The sequence below is a fragment of the Strigops habroptila genome, chromosome 1 (assembly GCF_004027225.2).
Source record: "Strigops habroptila isolate Jane chromosome 1, bStrHab1.2.pri, whole genome shotgun sequence".
Taxonomy (NCBI): Eukaryota; Metazoa; Chordata; class Aves; order Psittaciformes; family Psittacidae; genus Strigops; species Strigops habroptila.
Window position 1 is genome coordinate 95,507,926 of NC_044277.2, and position 25,222 is coordinate 95,533,147.

At 36.0% G+C, this 25,222-nt stretch overlaps 1 protein-coding gene across 9 annotated transcripts in view; it reads left to right on the plus strand.

The window, feature by feature from the left end:
- The window catches only part of ATP9B (ATPase phospholipid transporting 9B (putative)), a 162,388-nt gene that overhangs the window by 133,993 nt on the left and 3,173 nt on the right, over positions 1-25,222 (plus strand). For 8 of the 9 annotated variants that reach the window (XM_030504681.1, XM_030504921.1, XM_030504843.1 and 5 more), the window contains 14 exons: positions 6,599-6,760; positions 8,237-8,329; positions 9,475-9,558; positions 9,663-9,833; positions 12,061-12,159; positions 14,685-14,774; positions 15,242-15,386; positions 15,716-15,780; positions 16,335-16,490; positions 16,637-16,701; positions 18,055-18,163; positions 21,370-21,427; positions 22,120-22,323; positions 24,724-24,756. In XM_030504681.1, the coding sequence (XP_030360541.1) occupies positions 6,599-6,760; positions 8,237-8,329; positions 9,475-9,558; positions 9,663-9,833; positions 12,061-12,159; positions 14,685-14,774; positions 15,242-15,386; positions 15,716-15,780; positions 16,335-16,490; positions 16,637-16,701; positions 18,055-18,163; positions 21,370-21,427; positions 22,120-22,323; positions 24,724-24,756 (1,534 nt within the window). The remainder of the gene's footprint in view (positions 1-6,598; positions 6,761-8,236; positions 8,330-9,474; positions 9,559-9,662; positions 9,834-12,060; positions 12,160-14,684; positions 14,775-15,241; positions 15,387-15,715; positions 15,781-16,334; positions 16,491-16,636; positions 16,702-18,054; positions 18,164-21,369; positions 21,428-22,119; positions 22,324-24,723; positions 24,757-25,222) is intronic. The other variant, XM_030504609.1, reaches the window with a different exon arrangement.

A 25,222-nucleotide genomic window follows, 5' to 3' on the forward strand; every position in this document is an offset into this window, starting at 1 on the left:
AAATTGAGAATGCAGGAAGTGCATTAGTTTATGCCAGAGATACACTGTAAATATGGTTGGTTAGTGTAGTTGTGTAGTATTTGACTTGTCTTATGCACATGTGTACAATTTTTCATATGCACATATATTCATATTTCCCAAATAGATCAGTGTACCAAACTTGTGAGGTATTGCTAAATATGGTGAAAGACAGCGTGAACAAGTACCAGCCTATGCAGATATGGTGGCAGCTATAGATTAAGTAAACATTCTGCTTTAACAGCCAAAGCTGCTACTAAATCAGGTGAAGAGACGTGCAGTTGACAGAGACTATGTGAATTTTTTCTCCCATTTGCTCTTCTCTCCCTGCGGGCTTTTGTATATTCATTCAGTTGTTTGGAACCTGAAAATATTACCATAAAGAGCAATTCTCCTCTCATATTTGCTAAAGGAAACAGCTGTAAGACTTGAGAATTATGCAAGTGGTGTCCTGAGAAGACAGTAGGGAATTTGACCTTGGAAAGAGGAAAGGAAAGTTGATAAAGTGCTAAAACAGTAGATATGGGACTCAGGGTGGAAAGGGAGGTAGAAGAGGAAATCAGCAACAGAGAAACTGTTAGTGCTTCAAGGAAGAGAAAGCACAGGTATCCTTTTAATAATGAATTTATTTTTTACCATCTGGACTCATATATTCAAACTATATGGCAGTGAAATAAAAAACATTTTAGAAGAGACAGCATTAAATTTCCTTTTTGTTTCTCAAAGATAATGCTTGAAACACTAGAAAAATTATCGTATTGAACAAATATGCTTTAATTATAATGAGAAATTGATGCTAAATGGAGTCCTATAAAAAGATGAAGCTACCAAAAAAACCCCATTTAAACAGCTTAAAAATTGCAGCATGACAGCAGAAAGCCTGAGAGTTGAAAGACTAGCAGGTCTTTATCATAATTTTTTAAAGAGTTTTACTGATGCAATGTTTGCAAATCACTGGAGCCTAAGGAAAATAATGTAAATGGTTCATTATTTAGCTTATTGAACTTTCCTGCAGTTAGGTTGACGGATGATGCCAATGTTTCCCAATCACCGAAGTACCATTTTAAAAGCATTTTTTATTGAATAAAGTGCTTTGAATATTGCACCCTGGAGCTTTATTTAGGGAAATGGTTCAATTGATGTTTTCTGTTTAACCTCAGCACTGACCTATCACAACATATTTGGTTAATAAGCAACATTATCATTTAATAGACTTAACCGGTTTTATGCATTGTACTTCCTCAGTGTTACAACTCTGTTCTCTTAGATTTTGTTTATGGATCTGTCTTGATTGCAGTCTTTTGAAAGAAGTTATTTGCACAGTTGTCTGTTGCATTATATAATATTGCATGATATCATCTTAGGATGTAAAGAGCAGAGAACAATGTGTAAGTATAAACTATTCTCCCATGTAGGAAGGTATAAGAAGCAGTTTAGTGATATGTTGACACGCTATACACTTAGTGAATTGATTTGAAGAATTCATTTGAAATTCTTCACATCTATGTATGTATATGTTCATCCATATACAGATAAAACATAACTAACAAAGTATGTACATTCAGAAGTAGGTACATTCATCACAAAAGATGTATTTATCTATTGTTAGAGTAACCTGAGATAAGTAACTGATTTTGTATTCATAATGGGAACCCTACTTATGCCAGGTTCTTTGTTTCTTATGATAAGTGATCAATATTTCATTTTCTCTGAAAGAGTGGGAAGTTTCATTTGTCTGTCACTTGTCCTCTACAGCTGTAGCATAGCTAACAATAAACATCCATTGAGAACACGGTAAAAAAAAAAAGAAAACAGCTCCTACTCGGCCATCATAGGTGTGGGTCCAGCTCATCTGCAGAAAGCCAGCTACCTTAATGTAATGAACAATCATAAAAGGATATAAGCTAAGTAGGTAAAGCAATGGAGTTCAAAGGTTACAGACCCAAGCAATTCAGGGGCATGCTGTGAACAGGAGCCTTTGAAGACCTTTGCTCCCCGTGGTCAGAAAAGGTTGATCAGTCATGATTTTTAATGACTGCTTACTCTCATAAACTAGCCATTTATTTATGCTTTGTCCCACACTGTTATACTCTCAAGTATTTCTAGTGCCAGGATTTTGAATATTTAAATACTACCTTAAAGTGTGGACAGTTATTTAATTCCAACTCTTCTGTCCAGAGACAACAGAGTTGCTAAAATGAATTATAAAGATACAAACCCAATCATTTAAAAACAGACAGGGAAATGATATACCCTTAGTGAAGCAGCTTTTGTGTTTACAAAAGTGAAGCTGTAATGTATGAGACATGTTGTATTGTTTAATTCATTTTATTGTGTGTGTTTATTGAAGCAAGACTAATTGTGTTGTTTTGTCAATGTATTGTGAAAAGCAAATCACTCAGTAGCATAAAACCATCACTTTCATGTCCTTCGAGACCCACAAAGAATAACTACTCCATAGCTTGAGTTGAATATTGATCGGCAGTTTTTTCACATGATCAAGCTGTATTTTTAAGTTAATAATTTTAGTTATGAAGTTTTTAGATGAAAAGTGATAGACTGCAAGTGATAGTTATTGAACCATTGTTTATAAATACAAACAAAGCAGTGCTGATCGGAAACATATGTGAGATGTTGAACAATCCAAACAGAAACCGTTGGGAACACTCAGGCAGTGGGGAACAAGAAATCTCCCTGCTTCTTTCCTGTTTCCAAACCAATAGCCTTAACTTCAAAATACCGCACATATGACCTCTGTATACCTTACACGGCAACCTGGTTTTGAAAGTAGATCCTGTTGTTTGAAGATGTTCTTAAATACTCTGAAATAAATGTAGGTTGGTACAGGAGAATTCTTTTTCACCCTACATATTGCTCCCTCATGTATGCCAAAACCTTTGAAGCCTTTATTTATATGGGTCATTTTTCAGTTTAAGTGGTCATGTTCGTATCATAGCCCCAGAAAAGCTGTCAGCACAATTGGTGGGGAACTCCCAAACTCCAGGATGGGATGGAGAAGCACTGCCAACACCAGCAGCAAGGCAGTGGATCTTTTTCTTAAGCTGATGTTAGCTCAAAAGGGAATATTGTATGTTGAAAGTGACAGTTGGTCCCAGAATTCAAAGGAAGCGGTAGTAGTATGATGTTTGTATGTTCCAGTCCTGATTGATGTAGTATCTAAAAGAAGCAAGAACAGCCTAGAGCATTTTTTGGTCTTCTGCCAAGCAGTAACAGCCTATTAGGATTGATCCAGTAACCAAAGGTCTTCAGGATTCAGAAGTGTGCTTCAAATACCTCAGTTTGAGGATCTATAAACCTATGTGTCGAAAGGCAAGACAAGTTTCATATTTTTTCAAATTACCTTATCAGGTTTTCTTTGACTGGGACATCTTCATGCCATCATGCTCCCAGGATGAAAAGTTACTAGAGGTACTTGTATTTTCCACAGTGCAAAGGGACTCTTTGGTGTTGCAATTCCCCAAACTGAAAATCAGTAAGACAGTTGGGTGATAAGTGATACTTCCTGTTGGTCCAGAGGAAGCTAAGGAAGATGTTAATCTGAGAGGGAATGAAAGTGACCTTCCATGTGCAAATTACTCAAGCTCACAAGGAAAGGTCAAGTGAATTCAGAGGTGGGCTTTGAGTTGGGCTATGTAAGGAACAGTCCTGTACATCCTGATTGAATGGCCTAAAGCCATCTAACACCACTCCAGAGAGAAGCAAACTCCTGTTATTTGATAGGGCAGGCAGGTACTTAACTCCTTCATCCTCAGAGTTGAAAGTAGATAGACTGCTGTTCCTTTAAATGCTTTCTATGGACAATATGTGTCATCTTACACGTTCGCCTTAATTTTATCTATTGATTCTTGTGCTTAGATATTTGTAGTATTTTCTGCCACATAATTATTTTAATTTGGGTTATTAAATGGGTCTCATAGGCTAATAGAACTTATTGTAGAAAAGATTTTTTTTTTTTCCTTAAAAAAAAAAATGTTGACACCACAGTTGGAAAAAAAATCATTTAGAATATAATTAGTTAATGATGAGATGAAATACACCAAGGGTTTTGTGGCCTATCAGTTTACATGTTTTCTTTTTTTTTTCCTTTTTAATTGTTGATTATTATTTATTTTAGGCTAAAATCAATCTCATGTTTTAATTAAACATGTAGTTCTGAATCCACAACAGGAATAATGGGCTTGGGTTTTTTGCAGTGCTTGATAGAGAGTTTATGAAGTCCTTAACCATTTTCCTGGCTCCAGTAGGCTTAGGTTTTGTGACTGATAAAATAGGTAACTATCATTGCCAACAACTTTGTGTACCTCGTGGAACTTTCTAATAACTGCCTAAGAAACTTAAAAGCTGCTTATTTTGATTTAGTTCCATAAATGAACATTTCTAAACAAATGGGATGATGATGTCCCCAAAACATGGAGTTAGGGCTGCCGTGGTCTGTAACAACAGTGCTTCTGAAGTTTCTTTTCTTCATGCCCCTCTCAACATGCACATGTTCCTCAGGCAACTGAGCTAGACACACCATTCTGGTCAGAGAAGCTACTTCCACTTCATGAGCTGGTACTGTTACATTGTGGGTTGCACAGTTACTGCTTGAGTCCAGAGAGTTTCTGTATGAGGGCTATGAATTTCACTTTGAATTTCAATCTGTGCTGTGGTAATTGAAGAGTTTGATATTCGGGGCTGTGAGCTATGGAAGCTCTGGGGGTCAGGTGGCCTCTAGTGGAGAGACACTGCTGACATAGGCAACCAGAGCTCAGCAGTGGGCATGTGGTAAATAGAAAAACACCCGAAAGGTTTTGGGTAAGAAGCTCTAAATAAGAGGGGTTTCTCAGTAGCTTTTGTCAGATCTGTTGTATTTACATTTCATAATGGAATTGTTTTCTACGTTCATTCCTAATTTGGAGCTTGCTACTTCCAAAGAAGAGAGGTGGATAGCTGTCTTTACCTTTTGGATTTCTACTGAGGAGGAAGACAACCAGCGAGTTAGAAACCACTGAAGCTTTCTTTGACTCCACTTGCATTACCAGTCCTGGGAACGCTACACAGCTAGTGGGTTGAGGTGCACACCTGTGTCCCAGTAGTGGGAGGACCCTATTGCTAGCAATGTACTTCTGTCTCCCAGGCAGCCAGTTTCCATAGAAGGAGAACTTGGTGATAAACCAGACAAGACCCACAAAATATCCAAATAAGTCCCTAATAAAAAAAATATCCCTGGATTTGGGAAATGGACAATTTCATCTATGCATGTTAGGAAATGAATAGTTAGCAGCAAAGAAATATTATAATTAGAATGATTTTTTTAAGCAAAATGGTAGCATCACCAGCAAATACTTTTGTGCCTCTCCAGCCTTTGATTGCTTTATCCAACTCCATCCAATATGTCAAGCTTTACAGAAGCCACAGCTGCTGTGTTTATTTGGCATTCTAGGGGTTCTTGATGTATGCACACTAGGTTGCAAGACCATTTTAATATAAAGTTTCAGAAACATGTTGAAGAGAATACACTTGTCAAGGGGAAACCTCAAGAAGAGAGACTTGCCTAAGAATCCTTTTTCTGAACTCTGTATAGCCAGTCTTTCAGTATGTATTTATTTGTTAAGAGTTATAATTTAGATTTTCATGCCATTTGTGAAATACTTTTTTTAATTTGTATATTCTAAAAAGCTTCAGATATTTAAAGGAGAGGTCTGGCTGTGGTGTTCTGGATGCTGTCAGGGTCTAGCTGCTGTGATGCATTCTGAATTATGAGAGTCAAATTTAATGTTTTGCTCTGAAGTTTGTTTAGTTGCATTTTAGGCATCTGTTTGACTCTTGAGCCTTATTGACTACCTCTGCTGTAGTATTTGCACTGATCAATTGTAAAAAAAAAAATTATGCAGTTGCATGTAGGCCAGGTATAAGAATCCAAAATGACTGTGCTGTAAAATGCTAATCGAAATGGTAGGTGAAGCCAAGCATAAACGAAATAATAAACAGATGTGAGCCACCAAATATAGAGCACTTAGTCCTAGCTGCAAAGGGACACAAATGAGATGAAAGGGTATTAGTAGAAAGATGCAATTTACAGGTCAGACTGTAATAGTAACCTTTCACTGTGAAAATTGAAAATTAACCTTGGGAGTATTGAATCATTTACAGCTTATATGGTACTTCTATTGAGAGAAAAAAAAAAAATATATGCAGTTGCATGTACGCCAGGTGTAAGAATCCAAAATGTTTTTCTTATTAGAACTATTATTTCTGAACAATATAGTCTAAATAAGTCATTTGTAGGAATAAGTTCAAATAAGGTTTTCTATTCTTCATAAGAATTTTTGTAAGCTTTCTGAAGGAAAATGCTTATTTGATGTATTAAGATTTTGTTCTCGGTCTACTGCTATTCACTACTTTTTTTTTCCCCCTAGATTCTTGGAAGAGTTTAGACTTTTACCCTAGCAACAGTTGTTTGGCTTTAGCCTGATTTATAGAACAGTATAATAGACCTTCTGAAACATGACCTATAATAGGCACTGAAACATGTCTGTCTTGTTTGGTTTTGGGTTTTTTTTTCCCCTTTCTTTAGGTAGCTCTGGTGCAGTGGACGGAGAGTGTGGGTCTCACTCTGGTTAACAGGGATTTGACCTCAATGCAGCTGAAGACCCCTGGTGGACACATTCTGACATACTATATTCTGCAGATCTTCCCCTTCACTTCTGAGAGCAAGCGCATGGGGATCATAGTTAGGGTAATTGTGGGGGTCTTCTGGGTGTTGGTTTTTATTTCTCAAAAAATGTTTTTACTGAATGTTTACTTTTATGAAATTTAATAGAAACTTGATCATTCAGCAAATGCATTTCACAAGATTTTCAAATGGAAAGTGTACCTTTCATATGGGTGCACATTAAATACTAGGCAAGCAATTGTAGAAGAATCAGGCTGATCTCATGTTGCAGAGATTCTCTTTCATGGGAACATGTTAATTTCACTACTTTATGCTTAGCCTCTAATGCTGCAGGTTGCCTTTAAGCTTTTGTGTTTAATTTTCCATTTGTTTCTTTCATACAAAATATATTGTCTCTTCAAGAAATATATTAATGGCTGAAATTTCTTACAGTAGTAGTTAGCAACTTTCTGTACTACTAGTGCTGCTGCTTTTCCAGACCCAGTGTTGATATCTGAACTGTCATGGATACACAGCACAACCCTAGGGTCTAAGATTTATGAGGTATGTGCTTAGTTGTCTCCTAGATGTCCAGTTGGGAGCATAGTAACAATCATTAAAACCTCAGATGAAAGCAAGCCACTACACCATGCTAAAAGCAAGGTTTAAACCTCTGTGAATGTTAAGCCATCCACGCTATATGCTTCTACCTTCTCCCTACCTAAAATCTGAGACTGTAGCAGAACAGCTTCAGACAGCATTGTTAGATGGTTAGTTCACTGCCAAGTCCCAGTTAAATAGGTCTGACTCATCCTATTTTTTATTTGTCCATGATGACAAGCCAGGCACGCCATCAGCCTTAGGCAAGTATACTTCGGGCCTGGAGAGACCTTGGCAAGTGTGTATTTCTTTAGGTGATGTTGGCATTAAGAGCCTGTTTTAACAGTGACATGCTCATAGATACTCAAGAAGCTTGCAGATCAGACTAATCCATTCCTTCAGTGAGAAACTATACCTCATATATACTTCTGATTTCTGTTAATTTGCCTGCATGTGAATTCTGTGAATATACCGTGAGTGTTTCATCATTAAAACATCTGTAAAAAGCATATACGCTAAATTATTTGTAAATTTTTAATTACTTAGGTATTTCAAAGATGCGGGGTAAACTTTCTGTTGTGGGTTAGATAGTATATGCCACCAAAGAAACGAAGTAGTAGTTACAGGGGTCATAACATGACCCTTATGTAACATAACATGATATTCTAAAATTCAGACTGGCAGTTTAGGTATGCTGAGAATCTGTTAGTCACATTGACTTCACTTGGAACTGATCCTCTCATATGAGAAAGTAGGCAATATGCATTTCAATGAAATCAGAGATGTCATTGGAAGGAGTGACATCAGGTAATAAAACTTATCCAGCTCTTGGCAATGTACTACTTCTTTTATAGATCATCCATTGACTACTTGAAAAGACAGTTATGTTATTGGTAGGTAATTGTTTTGACTGTATAAACAGATTTTTTTTTCCATTCTATTCCTCCTGTAAAATTTTAGGATGAATCTTCAGGAGAAATTACTTTTTACATGAAGGGTGCAGATGTTGCAATGTCCACTATTGTACAGTACAATGATTGGTTAGAAGAAGAGGTAAGAAAATCAAAATTTATAAAAATTAAGATTCTGTAAAAAGTAAAAATTTAAAGTCAAAATATCAGGAATTATTGAAATAGGTTTAAAAGAGAACCTGAGCCAGTGCAGTAATGGGTTTTGAAGCTGTTACATATATCCTGAATGGATTTTAAGTGATTAGAATTATTTCCAAATCTTAAATAACCCATAGGAAAAGCAAAGCTGGGAGTCACAGCAGAACACATTCCTACTTAAAACAAGGAAAGTTGTTTTTCATTGACTGACCTTTCACATGAAACCTAATTACTTCTGAGAAGTGTTCTGCTATAAATCTATTTATCTGAAGTGCCTTTGTTTTATCAAATTCTACAGTGAGGTATGATTATGAATTATGAAGTACAGTAAGGGTTGCAGCCAAATTGAAATAGGTTTTTTTGCCACATTTATTAAACTTAACATAAAATAGCTAGTGACTGAATTTCAGAGCTGATTGCTATTTTTCACTGTGTGGCTCTAGAAGGTACCAGCAATCATCTTATTTTGACCCTACATACAGACAATATGTTAATACAATGATTACACCATGTATGTTCATAATGGTATTGGCAGTATGAATCAATATCTGCTGCAGGGCAGTTTGATTTATTCAGGGACACGAATAAATTAAACTCCCTTGAGACCTAGCAAAATGTCATAAAAATTACTTTTGGCGATAATGATGCACAATTAATTGTAAAATACTTGTTTAATTTATTTAGCTTTATGAGGTCAAATCAATAAGTGTTTTGCACTGAACAGCCTTGTTTTTCATTAAGACATGCTATTCCGTGGCTATTTTTAATATCTAGATATCTTTCTGATAAGAGGTATGTTCAGTGGAAAAATAAAATGTAGCTTTATTACATGCCTCAAAAATAGCTTTTATTTCTTTTAAAGCTTCAACCTAGACTAGAGTTTCTTTAAGCTAGGGGAGGAAATCTAGATTGGCTTACCAGTAATTTGGGGGACCTGAAGTATGATTGCTTTTTATACTGTTTGTGGCTTCTCCAGAATAATCTGAGTCTAAAAAGTTATGGTACAGATATCCCCTGTTAGTATATAATATAAAACATGTACATATGCTTGAATATTTGCATAACTGTTCTGTGGTGTGTTCCACTTAGTGTGGTAATATGGCACGAGAAGGACTGCGTACACTGGTTGTTGCCAAAAAATCACTGACTGAAGAACAGTATCAAGATTTTGAGGTATGAAGGGACAGAGTGATCTTCTGCTTCACCATATTAAGTTACTTTAAGGGGAGCATTCCTCTAGAGCAAACTCTTAAGTGGTTTTGTGTTCGTGCAAACAGAGTCGATACAACCAAGCAAAGTTAAGCATACATGATAGAAACCTGAAGGTTGCTGCTGTTGTAGAGAGTTTGGAGCGAGAAATGGAATTGCTGTGTCTCACCGGAGTAGAAGATCAACTGCAAGCAGATGTTAGACCAACTTTAGAGATGCTAAGAAATGCTGGAATAAAGGTACTAAACACATACTGCTGACATAACAGGTCATCATTTATTAACTTTTTTTTAGCAAGACATGAATTATACGTGTCTATATTCAGGTTCATTCAAAGTAAAGAGTATCAGAATCACAGAACGATTTGAGTCAGAGGGGACCTTAAAGCTCATCTAGTTCCACCCCCCTGCCATGGGCAGGGATACCTCGCACTAGATGAGGTTGCTCAAAGCCCTGTCCAGCCTAGCCTTGAACAGTTCCAGGGATGGGGCATACACAGCTTGTCTGGCAAACTGTTCCAATGTCTCACCACCCTTAGAGTAAAGAATTTCTCTGTTGAGAATTTATGGGTTAGAATTAGTGGGCAGACCAATGTGGACAATATTATGGTGAATGTCTGGTGCAGATGGCCTGATCAAAAAGTAGTAGAAGAGGCCTTCTGGAAGAAGCCTCACACTTGCACATGCTAGTGGTTGTGTTGGGCTTTAACCACCCCAATATCTGCTGGAAGAGCAACACAGGAGGGCACAAGCAAACCAGAATGTTGGAGTACAATAACTATAATCTCATGATACAGGAGTTGACAAGGAGAGATGCTCTGCTAGTCCTCATGATAATAAACAAGGAGGAATTGGTCAGGGATGTGAAAGTTGTTTGAGGGGACAGCCTTGGCCACAGTAGTTACAAGAGGGTCAAGTTCAGCAGGCTCAGGAGGATCTTGTTAGTGCCTATAAATACCTGAAGGGAGGCTGCAAAGAGGACAAAGCCAGGCTGTTTTCAGTGGTGCACAGTGAAAGCACAAGAGGCAGTGGATGGAAACTTTAATACTAAAAGAACATTTTTTTTTACTGTGAGTGTGTTCAAACATTGGAGCAGGTCTCCCAGAGAGTTTATGGAGTCTCCATCCTTGGAAATGTTCAGAACTGTTTCAACGTGGTCCTGAGCAGCCTGCTGTAGTCAACCCTGTTTTGAGCAGGGGAGTAGACTAGATAATCTCCAGAGACCCCTTCCCATGTCTGCTATATTGTTATTCTGTTTTTAATTAATCCCTGTTCCCCAAAGGCTTTCAGATGAATTAGCTTGTAATGCAGTGGTGTGCACAATTAGAAAAATATATGTATAGATTGAAGCCTTACGATTACATTAAATTTCTTGTAGTAGAGTGAAACTAGTGCAAAGTATTTAATATGTACTTCATGTACAATATTTTCTTGATTGCTCTTGGTATTTCTTCTGTACGTGGTCACTTCTGACTGTTAGGTATATCCTGCTAAAAATAGGTATAGAACACTGTGACAATTTTTAGGTTGTTTTGGTTTATGTTTTTTAATGATTACTTTCTAGGATTTCAAAGCATTAAAACTGTTCTGGCTTTAATTACAACTAACATTATAGTGGGAGGGAAACATGGTAGTAGCTGGTGCTAGGTCATAAAATTATACATTACTCATTTACTGATGAGAAAATATGAGTCTTGTCCATTCATTGACCCACATGAACACTAATGAAAAGGATCTTACCTGAGATGTACAGGTAAAAGGGCGACAGAGGCTTACAGTGTAATAAGATTGCGACTTTAAACTTAGTAACTGTCCAGTAATAACTTCTGCAGGTAAAGTAATTTTTCCTATGTGATGTATTCAGTTTGGTCTAGGGGTAATGGTATTTCATCCAATGTCCTTCAACTTTCTTGGTATTAAGGGGCTGAGGGAGAGAGCGCCATCTCACTTCAAGAACAGATGGATCCTGAACCTTATTCTTTAATGCTTTCATTCCAGTTTTGCATGCTCAGTGGGCAGGATCTCTTTGGATTGTTGGGGCTGTAGCTCTTCCTCTAGGATATGCTGTCTCATTGCTTGGCTGCTGCTTTCTGATAGATTCTTACTAGGGTTACAGACTGTTGCATCATTTTGCTAACAAATATCTTTCTCTTGTAGTTGTGCACATCCTCTTTTGACCGAGGTAGCGTCAGGGCCTTAGGAAGGGAAAGGCTTTTATGCTCTCCCTGCTTTTCAGCTATGCCAGTGGGTTTCCCCAGAGTTTCACCTTGTCTTCATCCAAACTGAGATATTGGCCTTTGTGAGAAGGGTAGGGGAATGGAACTGCCTCAAGTGCATTATTGCAGTAAAAACTGCTATTAATCTAATCCTAAAAGGTACCAGAAAAAGGTTAGACATAGATGTCATTTAGATTTGGAGAACAAACGCATTAATAACCAGTGGAGTAAACTTTAACATTATTTTGCAGATATGGATGTTAACAGGAGATAAACTGGAGACAGCAACTTGCATTGCAAAAAGTTCTCACTTAGTGTCTAGGACTCAAGATATTCACATTTTCAGACCTGTAAGTATAGTTCCAACTTTTTTGTTGGTTCATCAAAGGACAGCTAATAACAATGTTGCTTTATTTGATTAGGAGTTTGCTGCTTTTTGAAAATTGATGGGTTATTGTACTGAGTATCATCATAATGGTCATGACAGTAGTAGTTAGGTTGTTATTCAAGGATGTAGATTACAAAGCATTGCTTCTAGAGTGCTTGTGTCTAGCTTTGCCAACATACTAGAGAAACATTTGTAGCCTTGTTTGGGTGACCCAGGTTCATCATGCATTTTATAATCCTCACTTAGACAATGGACATAGTAAGGTACCTCTGAATAATGATGGAAAGGGGGGGATCTATGTGAGGTGCTGAGCCAGTAGGAAAGAGTGTTCAGGAATTTAGACTTACTGAATGGGGTTTTTGCGTATTTGAGAATTTTCATTAATAGAACTCTTTAGACTCAAGCAGAATTAATCCTGAATTAAACTGGGGTGCCAACATCCTGTCTATAGACATAGTTCAAATCAGTATGAAAAAATTTGAAATTTTTTTTTGTATTGTTATATATATTTACATTCTTTGTAACAGACTGTTCAAGACAATTTTTAGGAAGGTAAACTTTATATCTTTTTTGCTACATTTTGGTTACAGTTGCATAGCATCAACTTTACTGAAGCCAAACAAAATAGATTTTCCAGACTTTGATTGATGCCATGTGGTCAGACATAATATATCTGTATTTGTTCTAAATGAACCACTTGCACCTACAGAAATAATTATATGAATATAATTTACATGTAAATGTAGTTTCTTCTGAAGCATCAGAATGGCAAATTGGACCCTGCAGACTACTATTTGCAATTAAATTATTAATGCTTCTGATAAAACTTCAGATCAATTTTTGTTGACCTTTCCATGTTGTAACACCACAAATTAAGTCTTCCTGAACAAAATCTATTTAGTTGAGTCAGATTTTTTATTTTCATTACCTTGACTGGTAATAAGAGATCAGCATAAAACTGTGTTAACTTAGAAAGTTTTAAATTAATTAGAAAATGGATTTATACAGAATTATTTCTGTGGCTGCATTTGTTGCAAAGAAATAACTACCGGATTAATGTAAGAAAATACCAAACACACCAAAACTTTTATTTTAGTTATAAATCAGTAAATAAAAAATTATATACTAGTTTGGCTTCCGAAAAGAAAGGCATTTTGTTTTTAACATTTTTCCTTTTTATTCTTAGAAGTCTCAGCCTCTTAATTTTGTAATGAAATTAACTGATATATTGTTCTAGAGATTTTTGCAAATTAAAAAAAAAAAAAACCTCTGTTAGGTGAAGGGTAGACCAGAGAGGGCAATTACTGCTCCTCAGTGTGCACCAAGTGCTGGCATCTCTTAATTTCTGTAATGCAGAAAGTTTATAATGGTCAGTGAAACCCGTGGTTCCTAACAGTTGGCAGACAAGGAGCTTTCTCTTTACACGTTTAATTGTGAGAAAGGAGAAAAAAAAGTCTGAATTGGGGCACATGTATGAGGGGTTCTATTTACAGGTGCTTTTTAATGTAACTCAAATTTTATGTATAATTGAGCCCATCTGGAGGGAGAAAGGTCTTTGGACTGCATCTGATTCTGGGTAGTAGTGGGCCAAAGACAAAACTTCACGTTCAGTGTAATTAAGACTCATCTATTTTAAAAGCTATTTCATCAAACTGCTGACAGAGCCAAAATGAGAAGTGTAATCAGAGTTTGTGTTTTATTCTGTTTTATTCTGCTTGCAATTTTGTCTTGCACGATAGCTCTAAAATACATTGATCTTCTATTGGAAAGAAAACCAAAACTGCAGTCTCCTCAAAATCTGCTCATAATTTACATTTTTCATATTCTGTGTTCTAGCTCAAAATGTTCCAAAATCTATTTGGTAATCTTTGATCATTTTTGCATTTCACAGCTGGGCCTTTCTGAAACAATAATTACGTAAATTTTTAAAAAAATCTATGATGTGGTTCTTTTGTATTACGCCACTTGATCCTACTTGCATGCTCATGAAAGATCCAAAAGGATTTGTACTAGTGAGCATTTTTATGTGCCTTTTGAAATCTGTGCCTACTTACCCAAACTGAAGGAACCATTAACATGAACATTTTGCATTATTCTAAGAACATATTTTACTGGTTAATAAATAAATGTTTTGGGGCTTGATTGGGGTTTTTTTGCCTATTTTTATTCTAGCTGTGCCAAGACGGAAGGACTCAGGTCAGCTTGAACTTAAGATATTTTAGTGTCATGAATTTGTTAGTTTTTTATCCCTGGTCTACTTCGGTGAGGAACCAGTTAAGCTGACTACATAGACTTTCCTTGTTTGAGGATTACTTTTCCCTCTGTAAGATCCAAGGCTTGTAGTCACATCCCATGGTTTGCACTGGGATAAAACACTTGTTGAAGAACCAATGCTTTCTGGGTATGAGTTCTCAAAACCTCATTTATTTAGGCAAGATTTTTTTAAGAATATAATAAAGTCTTTTAATTGAGTGCTTTTCATTGAAGGTTACCACTCGAGGAGAGGCTCACTTAGAACTAAATGCCTTTAGGAGGAAGCATGACTGTGCCTTGGTGATATCTGGGGACTCACTTGAGGTAAGAATTGGTTTCTGTCAAATTACATTTATCTATATACTTATGTTCAAAAAGTAAAGTATCGGTGCCTTCATGCTCTTTTTTTTTTTCCAATAATTGCCCATATTTAAGTTGACCTTAGAGATACTTCTGTTTTTCACTGAGTGCTAATTGGAGGATGCATGTTCTAAATGGAAAAATGTTATTGCTTCTTTGGTCTCCTGTATGGTAACAGAATAGAATTTGTATGCAGTGTGCTATTGTCTCTTCTCTTAACCCCAAACCATGTTGGCTCTCTAAATGAGAATGTCACTTTAAAGTAATAAAGCCACAGTCAGGATACTGTGGCTTTTTTTTCTCCCAGATGGGTGTTGTACAAGCAAAACTTCATAAAAGAAGAATTCTTCATACTGTATTTCTGTGTTAGACTACATATTGTAGTATTTAATCATAAGTAAATGTGAATGTATTTTTTTTTTTTTTTTTAGGTTTGTCTGAAGTATTATGAGCATGAATTTGTAGAGCTTGCTTGTCAGTGTCCTGCTGTAGTATGCTGCCGATGTTCTCCCACCCAAAAAGCTCATATTGTGAAACTGTTACAGCACCACACTGGAAAACGCACGTGTGCAATAGGTAACTGTTGGCACGATCTTCATTTGCAGTAACTAAAGTCTGTCATAAACTTAAGCAGTAGGTGGCACCATTGAGAAATAGTTGAAACAAACCCGAAGAAACTTCTTTAATGAACAGCCAGGTATTATGTAGCTGTAGCAGAAAATGCCATTCCATGAGAAAGATGTTATCTTCTTTTCCTCAAGAACAAATCTTGATTGCTAAAGTAATTAATCATAAGCCATAGATTAACTGTAAGAATTGAAAGGTATATGAGAAGTTTCTAAAATACTGTAAGGCCAGGAGAGTAAAACCTCTGAAGAGCTGAATATTGCAGTGACATTTTCCAGGTGATGGAGGAAATGATGTCAGCATGATCCAAGCAGCAGACTGTGGAATTGGAATTGAAGGCAAGGTAATGTTAACAGTTCCATTGTCAAATAGTAACATAGGATTAGAAGCTTTATTCTTAAATGATAGTGAATTGTTAGTTTCTAATTAAAGTATACTGTAAAATGATAAAAATATTTAGTCTTTGAACTAATATCTTCCTTGCTTATATGTCCTTTGAGGTTGGGCAGAACCTTGGGCAACATGGTCTAGGGTGAGGCATCCCTGCCCATGGCAGGGGGGTTGAAATTAGGTGATCTTAAGGTCCTTTCCAACCCTAACTATTTCATGATTCTATGTTATCTTTTTAAATACAAAAAGCAAGAAAAGCAGAAAACACTGTAGATATTTCTGTGTAGCATTTACCTGAAAGAAGCAGGATAGGTGCTTAAACTTGCTTGTTATGGCCACTGCATCTTAGAATACACACAAAAAATTGTCTTTTGTGTCTCATTGCAGAGTTGATTTCTGAATCAGGAAGAAACTTAACTTTTAAATTTAATTATCACTTAGAATTTTGAAATTATAAACACATTGTTTACACTGGGTTTCATATTTGGAATATTTTTTCTGTTCTAGGAGGGAAAACAAGCTTCCCTAGCAGCTGACTTTTCTATCACACAGTTTAAACACATAGGTAGGCTGCTGATGGTACATGGTCGAAACAGTTACAAAAGATCAGCAGCACTTGGTCAGTTCGTCATGCACCGAGGCCTTATTATTTCAACTATGCAGGTATTTAAAACTTTGTTTTCTGAACAGTTGAAAGCACTATGTCTGTCTTTGAAATGCCACAAAATCTTAAACAGTACTATTACTTCTTTTATTGTAATGTTTTGCATATAGAATTATATTAAATATATATAATCTGCTTTTTGTAGGCTGTATTTTCATCAGTCTTCTATTTTGCATCTGTTCCCTTGTACCAAGGATTCCTAATGGTAGGGTAAGTCAAAACCAACAGTTACGGTATCTGGTAACAAATATAGCAAACTAACTTGTAACAATAACATCATGTAGTTGGTGTCTGCCATGTTTTTCATACATTTATCATTGGTACGCTACCAAACCTGGCCTGAATCTACAAACAGAAGTCAAAGTAAGTTGAATATGTACTGTATGGGGCGGGGGGAAGCCTCATTATCAGTTTTCTGTAGAGAGGGATCTGCATAGCCTTAGATGAAGGTACCCTATAACACTTTTCACACATGATTGAAAAGAATAGAAGTCTCCCAGACCAGTTTCAGCTGTTACACAGATTGCCATACAATCCTCAGGAAGAATCAGATTTTTCTGTTAAAAATGGAGCTGAAGTTACTGTGAAATTTTCTCTGAGAGTGCACTACCCAAATCTGCCACACAGATTACCATGCAGGTGAATGTATGCGGGATTAGGAGCACCCTGGTGTTGTAAAAGCTGCTTTAGTAATACAGTTCCCAAAGTCGTACAGCTGAGGGATATGCATATATTTGTGTTTGTCCCTGCTCTCTGCCCCTTCTGCCCTAAGAGCTGCTTCTTATATTGCTCGTAAACAATAACAATCTAAATCAATAGTAAGTTAAATCATAGTCAAATCAAGGTCTGATTACACCAGACTTTGCAGAGGCAAGCAGTAGACATCTTGAAAATGTTTGTAATTAGTTGCACTAAGTTCTAAGGAAGTTGTACTAAAGTATACATCTGACATGTGCATCCTAAAATCCAAAGCTACTTACAGAGCTGTTAAGACTATTGTTCATCCACCTACCTTTAACCTTATGTTCAGAATAGAGTGCTTGGTTTTTTCTTCAGTTTTCATGCCATTGTCTGTGGATTAATTTAAGTGTCAAGTCTTCGAACTAGTTGTCCAAACTGCAAACGCACGGGGAGTATGGTAACAGGTGATAAGCTTGGATGATTTATATATTTTTTATTTTTTTATATATATATAAAAAAAATATAAAAATATAGATATTGATATATAAACAATAATATGATAATAATATATATAATAAAATAAATACTGTTAATAAAATAGTATCTAATAAATAATAATATGTCTAATAAATGTATATATAAAAGAAAGAAATTTCTTTACTGGTTTTGAATGTATAAAAGCTCTGTAAATTCTCATAACTGGCAGCTCTCAGCAGCACAAGAACAGGTTGCATGTGTAAAGCTGTTTTGATAAGCTGTGTCAATACTGGGTGGAAGACCCAGTCTAATTCTGCTTACATAAAAGTAATTGTTGAACTCAGTAGATCAGTTTAAAATCATATCATACAGAAGTGTCAATTTCTGTTCTTTCCTTTCACCTAGGTATGCAACCATATATACTATGTTTCCAGTCTTCTCTCTAGTATTGGATCAGGATGTGAAGCCAGAAATGGCATTGCTATATCCAGAACTTTATAAGGATCTCACAAAGGTATGAATGTCCTTAGTGCTCGGTTTATGAACAAATGTGGAAATCTCAGTTGTGCAAAACTGAGAATTCTTACAGTAATTTTCTTAACATATTCCATGCAAGACAGATGCACAACTAATGTAATGCAGACTTTTGTACTATGAAAATTAGCCATGGTACCAACTATTCCATTTAGTTTAATTAATACATTTGTTAAGTCACCAATGGTTGGGCTGAAATGAAGATGAAGGTATGTTGATGTAAAAGTTGCTTGCAGTCTGGCTGCAGGATCTCTGATCTAGGGTTATTTATGCTTACTTTTTCACAGCTCCTTTTTCCTTTTTAGCTGGTAGATTAATTTATATATTATTTTTTTCCCATAACCCCCAGAAATTACTACTGACCTCTCCAAAAGTTGACTGACTTTAAATAACAGATATTGATAATGATATATCTTAACTGAATCATCTGTAAATACTGCTTTCTGTGTATTTGCACATACATACAAACAATGAAAGTGTGTAATTACTTCACCCACAAAAGTGAAACAAATATCAAGTTTCTGTTTTCATAAGTTTTTTGAGAAGTGCTTCTGCTCCAACTTAAACTGTCAGCTAGGAAAAGTTACAATCCGAGGCAGAAGCTAACAGTCTTTTTAGGGATAGTAGATTCTTTGTAGATGTGTCTATAAGTTCAGAAGCAGACTGTAGCTGAAGAGGGTCCAAACTTTGCAGATCCTTTGTCTTTTTGAATGTACTAAATTGGCTATCAGCTGTGTTAGTCTGGGAGGATTTTTTCTCGTCTCTTGGAGATCTTGATTCTCTGTTTCAGAATCTTTAAGGTTTCTTTTTGAGATTTCAGCCTATGATTAATCTGAAAAAAGCATGGCCATACACCTGCTAAATGCAGTTGTAAGCTTGACTGTGGAAACCTGTTGATAATTAACCTGTACTCGGAAACTGCTCAGGATGTGTAGATGACTATAGGCTAAGATTTTTGTTTAGGTTTAAATGACAATTCTTGGAGATTGTAGAATGGTTTGGGTTGGAAGGGACCTTAAAGATCATCCAGTTCCAACCCCTCTGCTCAGGCAGGGACAGCTTCCACTAGACCAGGTTGCTAAAAACCCCATCCAGCCTAGCCTTGAACATTGCCAGGGATGGGGCAGCCACAGCTTCTCTGGGCAACCTGCGCCAGTACCTCACCACTCACATAGTGAAGAACTTCCTAATCTCTGATCTAAATCTCCTCTCTTTCAATTTAAAGCCATTCCCCCTTGTCCTGTCACTACAAGCCCTTGTAAAAAGTCCCCTTCCAGATTTCTTTTTGGCTCCCTTCAGGTGTTGGAAAGCTGCTTTAAGGTCTCCCTGGAGTCTTCTCTTCTCCAGGCTGAACAACCCCAACTCTCTCAGCCTGTCTTCATAGCAGATTCTGAATCATTGGCTTTCCTATCTTACGTTGCACCTCTGTGAATATTAAATAAGTAGAACCCAAATAATTCTCTTCAGAAAAAAAAAAAAAAGGCGAATGTGGAGAAACTGGAGAGTACAGTTCAGTGCATTGTCTGGTGAAGATGATGATCACTAAATGATTATGGATAAGTAGTACAAAGTTATTTATGTGCTATGTTTGACTTCACTATTACAAGGTAATCTTATTATGAGTGATTATTACAACAATTTATGATCACGCTGCCTTAGTCAGCATGACACTGAAGCCTACATATTTTTGCACATCATTTTTCAAATTATGGATTCTAAATGCAAACCTCTACCAGTGCTATTCAGCTAGCATTATTCAAACACATGCTGACGTGGACTATAATTGTATTCCTAGGAATTGGCTTCTTTTCTAGGATATGCTAGTGATGAAAATGCCTTTCAGATCTTTAAGAGAATAAGATACATTAGCACAAGTCATTGACACTCCAGTGCAAGAAGAGAAAATTGGCAAGGTTCAGAGAGACAGGTGTGGCCAAATACCCTGCAGGACACACTGATTCAGTATTACTGTTACTGTGGCTCCTACAGAGTTATAGCTAGAAAAGCTGATGAAAATTTGAAAGGTAAGAGGGATCCTTGCTTTCATCTGAAAATGATTCAAAGCCTGTTGTGCAGCATTCTGTAGAAGCTCAGGAGAGACTTCCCCTTGGAGTTCCATAAAGGTGAACCAAGACTCATATTTCACAGATCTTAGTAATTGGGAGCTATGGATGAAGGTGGAACCAGTGTCCAGTACTCAAAGGAAAATGAGTAGACATCCATAGGAGAAAAAAAAAAAAATCTAATGTTTCTTCGTGGTTGTACAAGAATTTTTTCAGATCTGTTCAGTCTGTCACCAACATTTTAGGCTATATACAGCATTATGAAAATGCCTTTAGCACCTTGCCATGAACTCTCTCTATCCAAAAATGTATTTTAGCCTCAACTGAAGTAATAGAAAGAGTTAACTCATTACTTTGTACAGCAGTGAAGCACATTTATTTGTAAAGTGCTGATTCTTGCCTGTTCTGGGTTGGTCACTTCTTTTGCGGCAAAATGGTTGCTTCGTTTGCCACTTTATCTTTTAAAATGTGTACCCTTTCAACTCTGTGGTTCTACCGTATTTCATCAGCACTCTCACAGAATGCAGGAGTCATATGCATGTGTACAGCGTTTATTCTTTGATTTATGTTTCAATCTATAACATTCACAATCAGAAAAAGATTTAAAATGTAACTATTACTAAATAGTTACTTACTGAAAACTTAGAGTAGTCATATGTTTATAGTATTACTGCAAATACACAGTTTATCCAACATTTAGAGTGACTAGAAACTACAGTTTTGTTTGAGGTTTAGGTCAGTAGGTACAGGTACACAGTGCTATCTTTCTTGAAGACCACATTTTACAAAACAGACATAAAACTGTTTTAAATAAAAAAATTAGTTAATATTACTGTAATTATCCCTCTGAAAACCAGCCAGAGTACTGCAAGCTAAAGTATCTTTGCTGTTTAAGGCCTTAACTCTCCTACCCCCAAATTTAGACTTTGTGCGATTTCTGTACAAGTTTGCAATGAAGAATCATAAAAACAAGTAGAAGCTTTTTAGCCTATGTCACTTCAAAGACTCCTTATTGTACTTGTAAAGTGTCTCTCTAGTAATTAACTATTAAAAATATATGAACTGAGTAGATTAATATTTTTATTAAGTTGTGTCTAATTGTCCTCTTACTTGTTTCCCTTAGGGAAGATCTTTGTCGTTTAAGACTTTCCTCATCTGGGTTTTAATCAGTATTTACCAAGGTAGGAAAGAGTCCTAATTTTACTTAACTGAGAATTTTTTGTCTGCTATTACCAATATTGTTTTTCGGCTGCAGGTTGAATTCCCAAAGCTTAACATTTCATCAGCAGTTATATATATTGCTTTCTGTTTATCTTGTAAATTGATATTCCTATAGTGTGCCAAGCCTATTCAAAACACGGCAGGGACTGGTATTTTTATTGATGCCTATCACCTAAAAAAATGACATGTTTTTAATTAAATGCTAATCCAGAAAAACTTTAATGAGTGCTTATCACATTGTATATATTTACACAGTAGTTTTCTTTCATGGAATGACAGAAGCACTGTTGAAGAAATCTGAATTACGTGATCAGTTAAAAGTAATTACACTTTCAACAATATCCCATTTATTTGTAGCACTCGACAAAATGAGGTTAATTAACAGTTCATCAGATATACTGCACCTAAAAGGTGTTTAATTTTGTAATAGTTTTATTTCTTTACAGCTTTACTTTGGTTGTTTAGTTTCACATGCACCAAGTACAGTAAATATCACTTCTGTTCTTTCAGAAAGATCAGTTTTGTTACCTTATAAAAAATTACTGGGCAAGTTTTCATAATAAGCAAACAACTGTTAAACGTGCAGCTGTAAAAACTGGTACACTGAAATTTCATTGCACAGTGTATTGATAACTTTGTGTGCCTTTCCTAGGTGGTATTCTGATGTATGGAGCACTGCTGCTTTTTGAATCTGAATTTGTACATGTTGTTGCCATTTCCTTCACTGCCCTAATCTTGACTGAGCTCTTGATGGTTGCACTGACCATACGAACATGGCACTGGTTAATGGTGGTGGCTGAATTTCTCAGTCTTGGCTGCTATGTGGCCTCTCTTGCATTTCTAAATGAATATTTTGGTGAGTAATAGTGAAAGTATTTTAGCAAAGAATTGTTTTATACTTTATTTTTTTCTCATGGGTTTTTTTTTCATTAAGAATAGGTGATGTTATGCTTTGTGAAAAAACAGCTTTCTCCATAAGAAATGAGAATGAGTTGAAATTAGGCTGAATGTTGGGTTGTAATAGTCTCTTATCCTTTCTTCCTAGAGTTTGACAATCTTTATTCCTGTTAGTATGATTTATCTAAAGCTTACTCAAACCATGCATGCTTTTCCCATCCTTGATCTGATCTTGAAATGGATATGATTTTCAAAAATCAAGATCTTTCACTGAGGTGGTGAATTATTTGTGTGCCAGACCAAGTGGATCTCATTAGATCTAATCCACAAGCTTAAAAGAGCTGAAGTATTGCTACAGTGTGAGGCAGAAGCCTATTGGGATAGACACTTCATATAAGAATCATTGTTTCATAATTACATTAAGCTTATATTAAGATTGCTTTGCTTTAAATTGCTGTATGCCATACTGCGTCTTAAGGTTGTGATTGTTCATAGGTCACAAAACGAAAGAATACTTTTTAACTGCAAAACTTAAAAGAGTCAAGGATCTGAGCATCAAAATAATACATATTTCTTTTTATATCAAATTATCCTTCAGCAAAAACAACTATCTCAGTGTGATTTTACAAATGTAACTTTTACAGAAATACATATAATGATTTTGATTATACCTCACAGGAGTAGAATCCAGCTCCTTCTCTTTGTGTTTTCCAGGAGCAGATGACTTAGGAGCTGCTCTTCTTCAATTGTCACTTCTCATAGCAGAATTAAACTTTATATAGTAATTTCTAGGAGTATCTAGTTCTGCTTTTACTCTCTCATGTCCCAAGTGTTCAACACTGGGGTAGTATATTTATATTATTATTATTTTTAATCAGTAAATGTTTCACTGCCTGTCCCAGGTGTTCTGTTACTTCCCAAATTTCTCAAGAGTAAAATTTTAATGAAGAAACAACCCTGCTGGGCTTGGTACTTGTATTGTACATTATTTGAGGTTTGCCAGAGTACATTTTTCTTTTCTCCGACACTGATGCACAGACTCTTTAAATAGAAATTACTGGGTTGATTCCTCAATCTCCACAGCCAGATTACAAATGATGCAGGTACTGGCTCTTTAGTCCAAACTTCCAGGAACTTTATAAGGCAGAACTTGCTGCTTTATCTTTATAAGTCTTTAGTATTGCTGACAGCCAGTCCTTCCATCCTTTGTAGGTGTTGAGTGAGAAACACTGTTAGGTGGTGGTCATAAATGTGTAAAAGCTGCATGGATTTTGTTTCTTGCAAACTTTTTTGTAAAGGGGAGTGCTTTACTGTCCTCATGTATTTGCTGGGCAAGTCCCAAGAGCTGAGTACATAAATGGTTGCATGGCTTCTTGCAGCCTGGGGACTTAACTTCTGTAGTTTTCATCATTAAGGGTACTGAAAAGGGTTCCATTTCATGGGCTTTTGTAAAGATGTATTTTACTGTGTGTTATTCAGCAGTTAATCTGAGAAAATACATTTCAGCTAGTCTCACTCTTAATGCTTTACTCTTACTTTATCTGTCATATTACAGCTGGGGGAGAGAGCCTTTTTTTGTGCATGTAATGTAGTATAAACTTAAGTGATGGTTTACAGTTCAAGGTATAGCACAACTTCATGCATCAGGGAAAACAATCCAGTCCAATAGTGCTTGACTTCATCACCAAATAAACTGTTTCTTTCAGTGATGTTACTTATTAAGCATCATCTCCTCCCAAAGAAATGGTGCCGTAAGTATGACAGGGCACTCAAATTCGAATTACAAAATTATCTGATACTGCTCTACAGCTCTGACTCATGGAAGTAAATCAGTTTTCAGGTTTCTGAGTTAATTGCACTCAATGACCATATTAGGCATGTCTCTGTGATATGTTATATAGGCTTTTAGTATGTCTAAGCAGGCTTAGGCTAAAACTGTATAACAAGTTTATACGTTGAATCTAATATACAAAGTATTTTTAATGAGTAAGATTGGAGCAGTAAAATATTACTGCATTTTCTGAAGTGAATTTTAATTTGTGTTAAACCAGTTCATCAAGTTGTTTACACAGTAAATTACACCTTGAACTCAAATGCAAGAAAACTTCTTACCTACTTAGACTCTTAAAACATGACCAAATAGAAAATCTCTCTGTTTTCAAAATGTTTGGCTTAATTGCTGTTTAAAATACTCTGGTTGTCATGTGAAAGGCAATAATATTCCAGTTAATGCTACTAACATATTTTCAGTTTCCTTTTTGTGTAGCTAACCTGTTTGTTTGTTTGTTTGTTTCCACATAACCTTCGTATCTTCTGTAAATCTGTCCTTTAATTTTCATTCTCCCTCTTTGTGAAATAGGTATAGGCAGAGTGTCTTTTGGAGCTTTCTTAGGTAGGTGAAGTTTGACTTTTCTTGAAGTTTAATTCTTTAAAAAGAGTAGTATATTATTTAATATACACATTTATACATAATGGAAAAAGAAAATAAATAAAAACCAAACCAATTCTTCAGGTTACCTGGGTTCTGCGATCTTTCCCTGATAAGTATGACCTGACCTTGCAAATACTGTCAAAGAAGAGTGTCACCATTCTTGTCTGTCCCAGAAAAAATAGCTTTTCAATGTGGCTTGTGGCAATATTACTATATTGTTTTCCCCTTAAATTTTTGGGCTTTAATTTAATCTCTAATGTTTTAAGAATCGTTCAGTCTAGTTGTGACTGATTCAGAGAAAAACAATCTGAATATGGAATAAAGGATCCAAAATGGTAGCAGAATTTCTGGTTGAGAACTTGTATTATCGTAGGTGAAATCGTTCCTACTAGCAGAAAAGTAAGCTGACTTAACTTTTTATTATGAG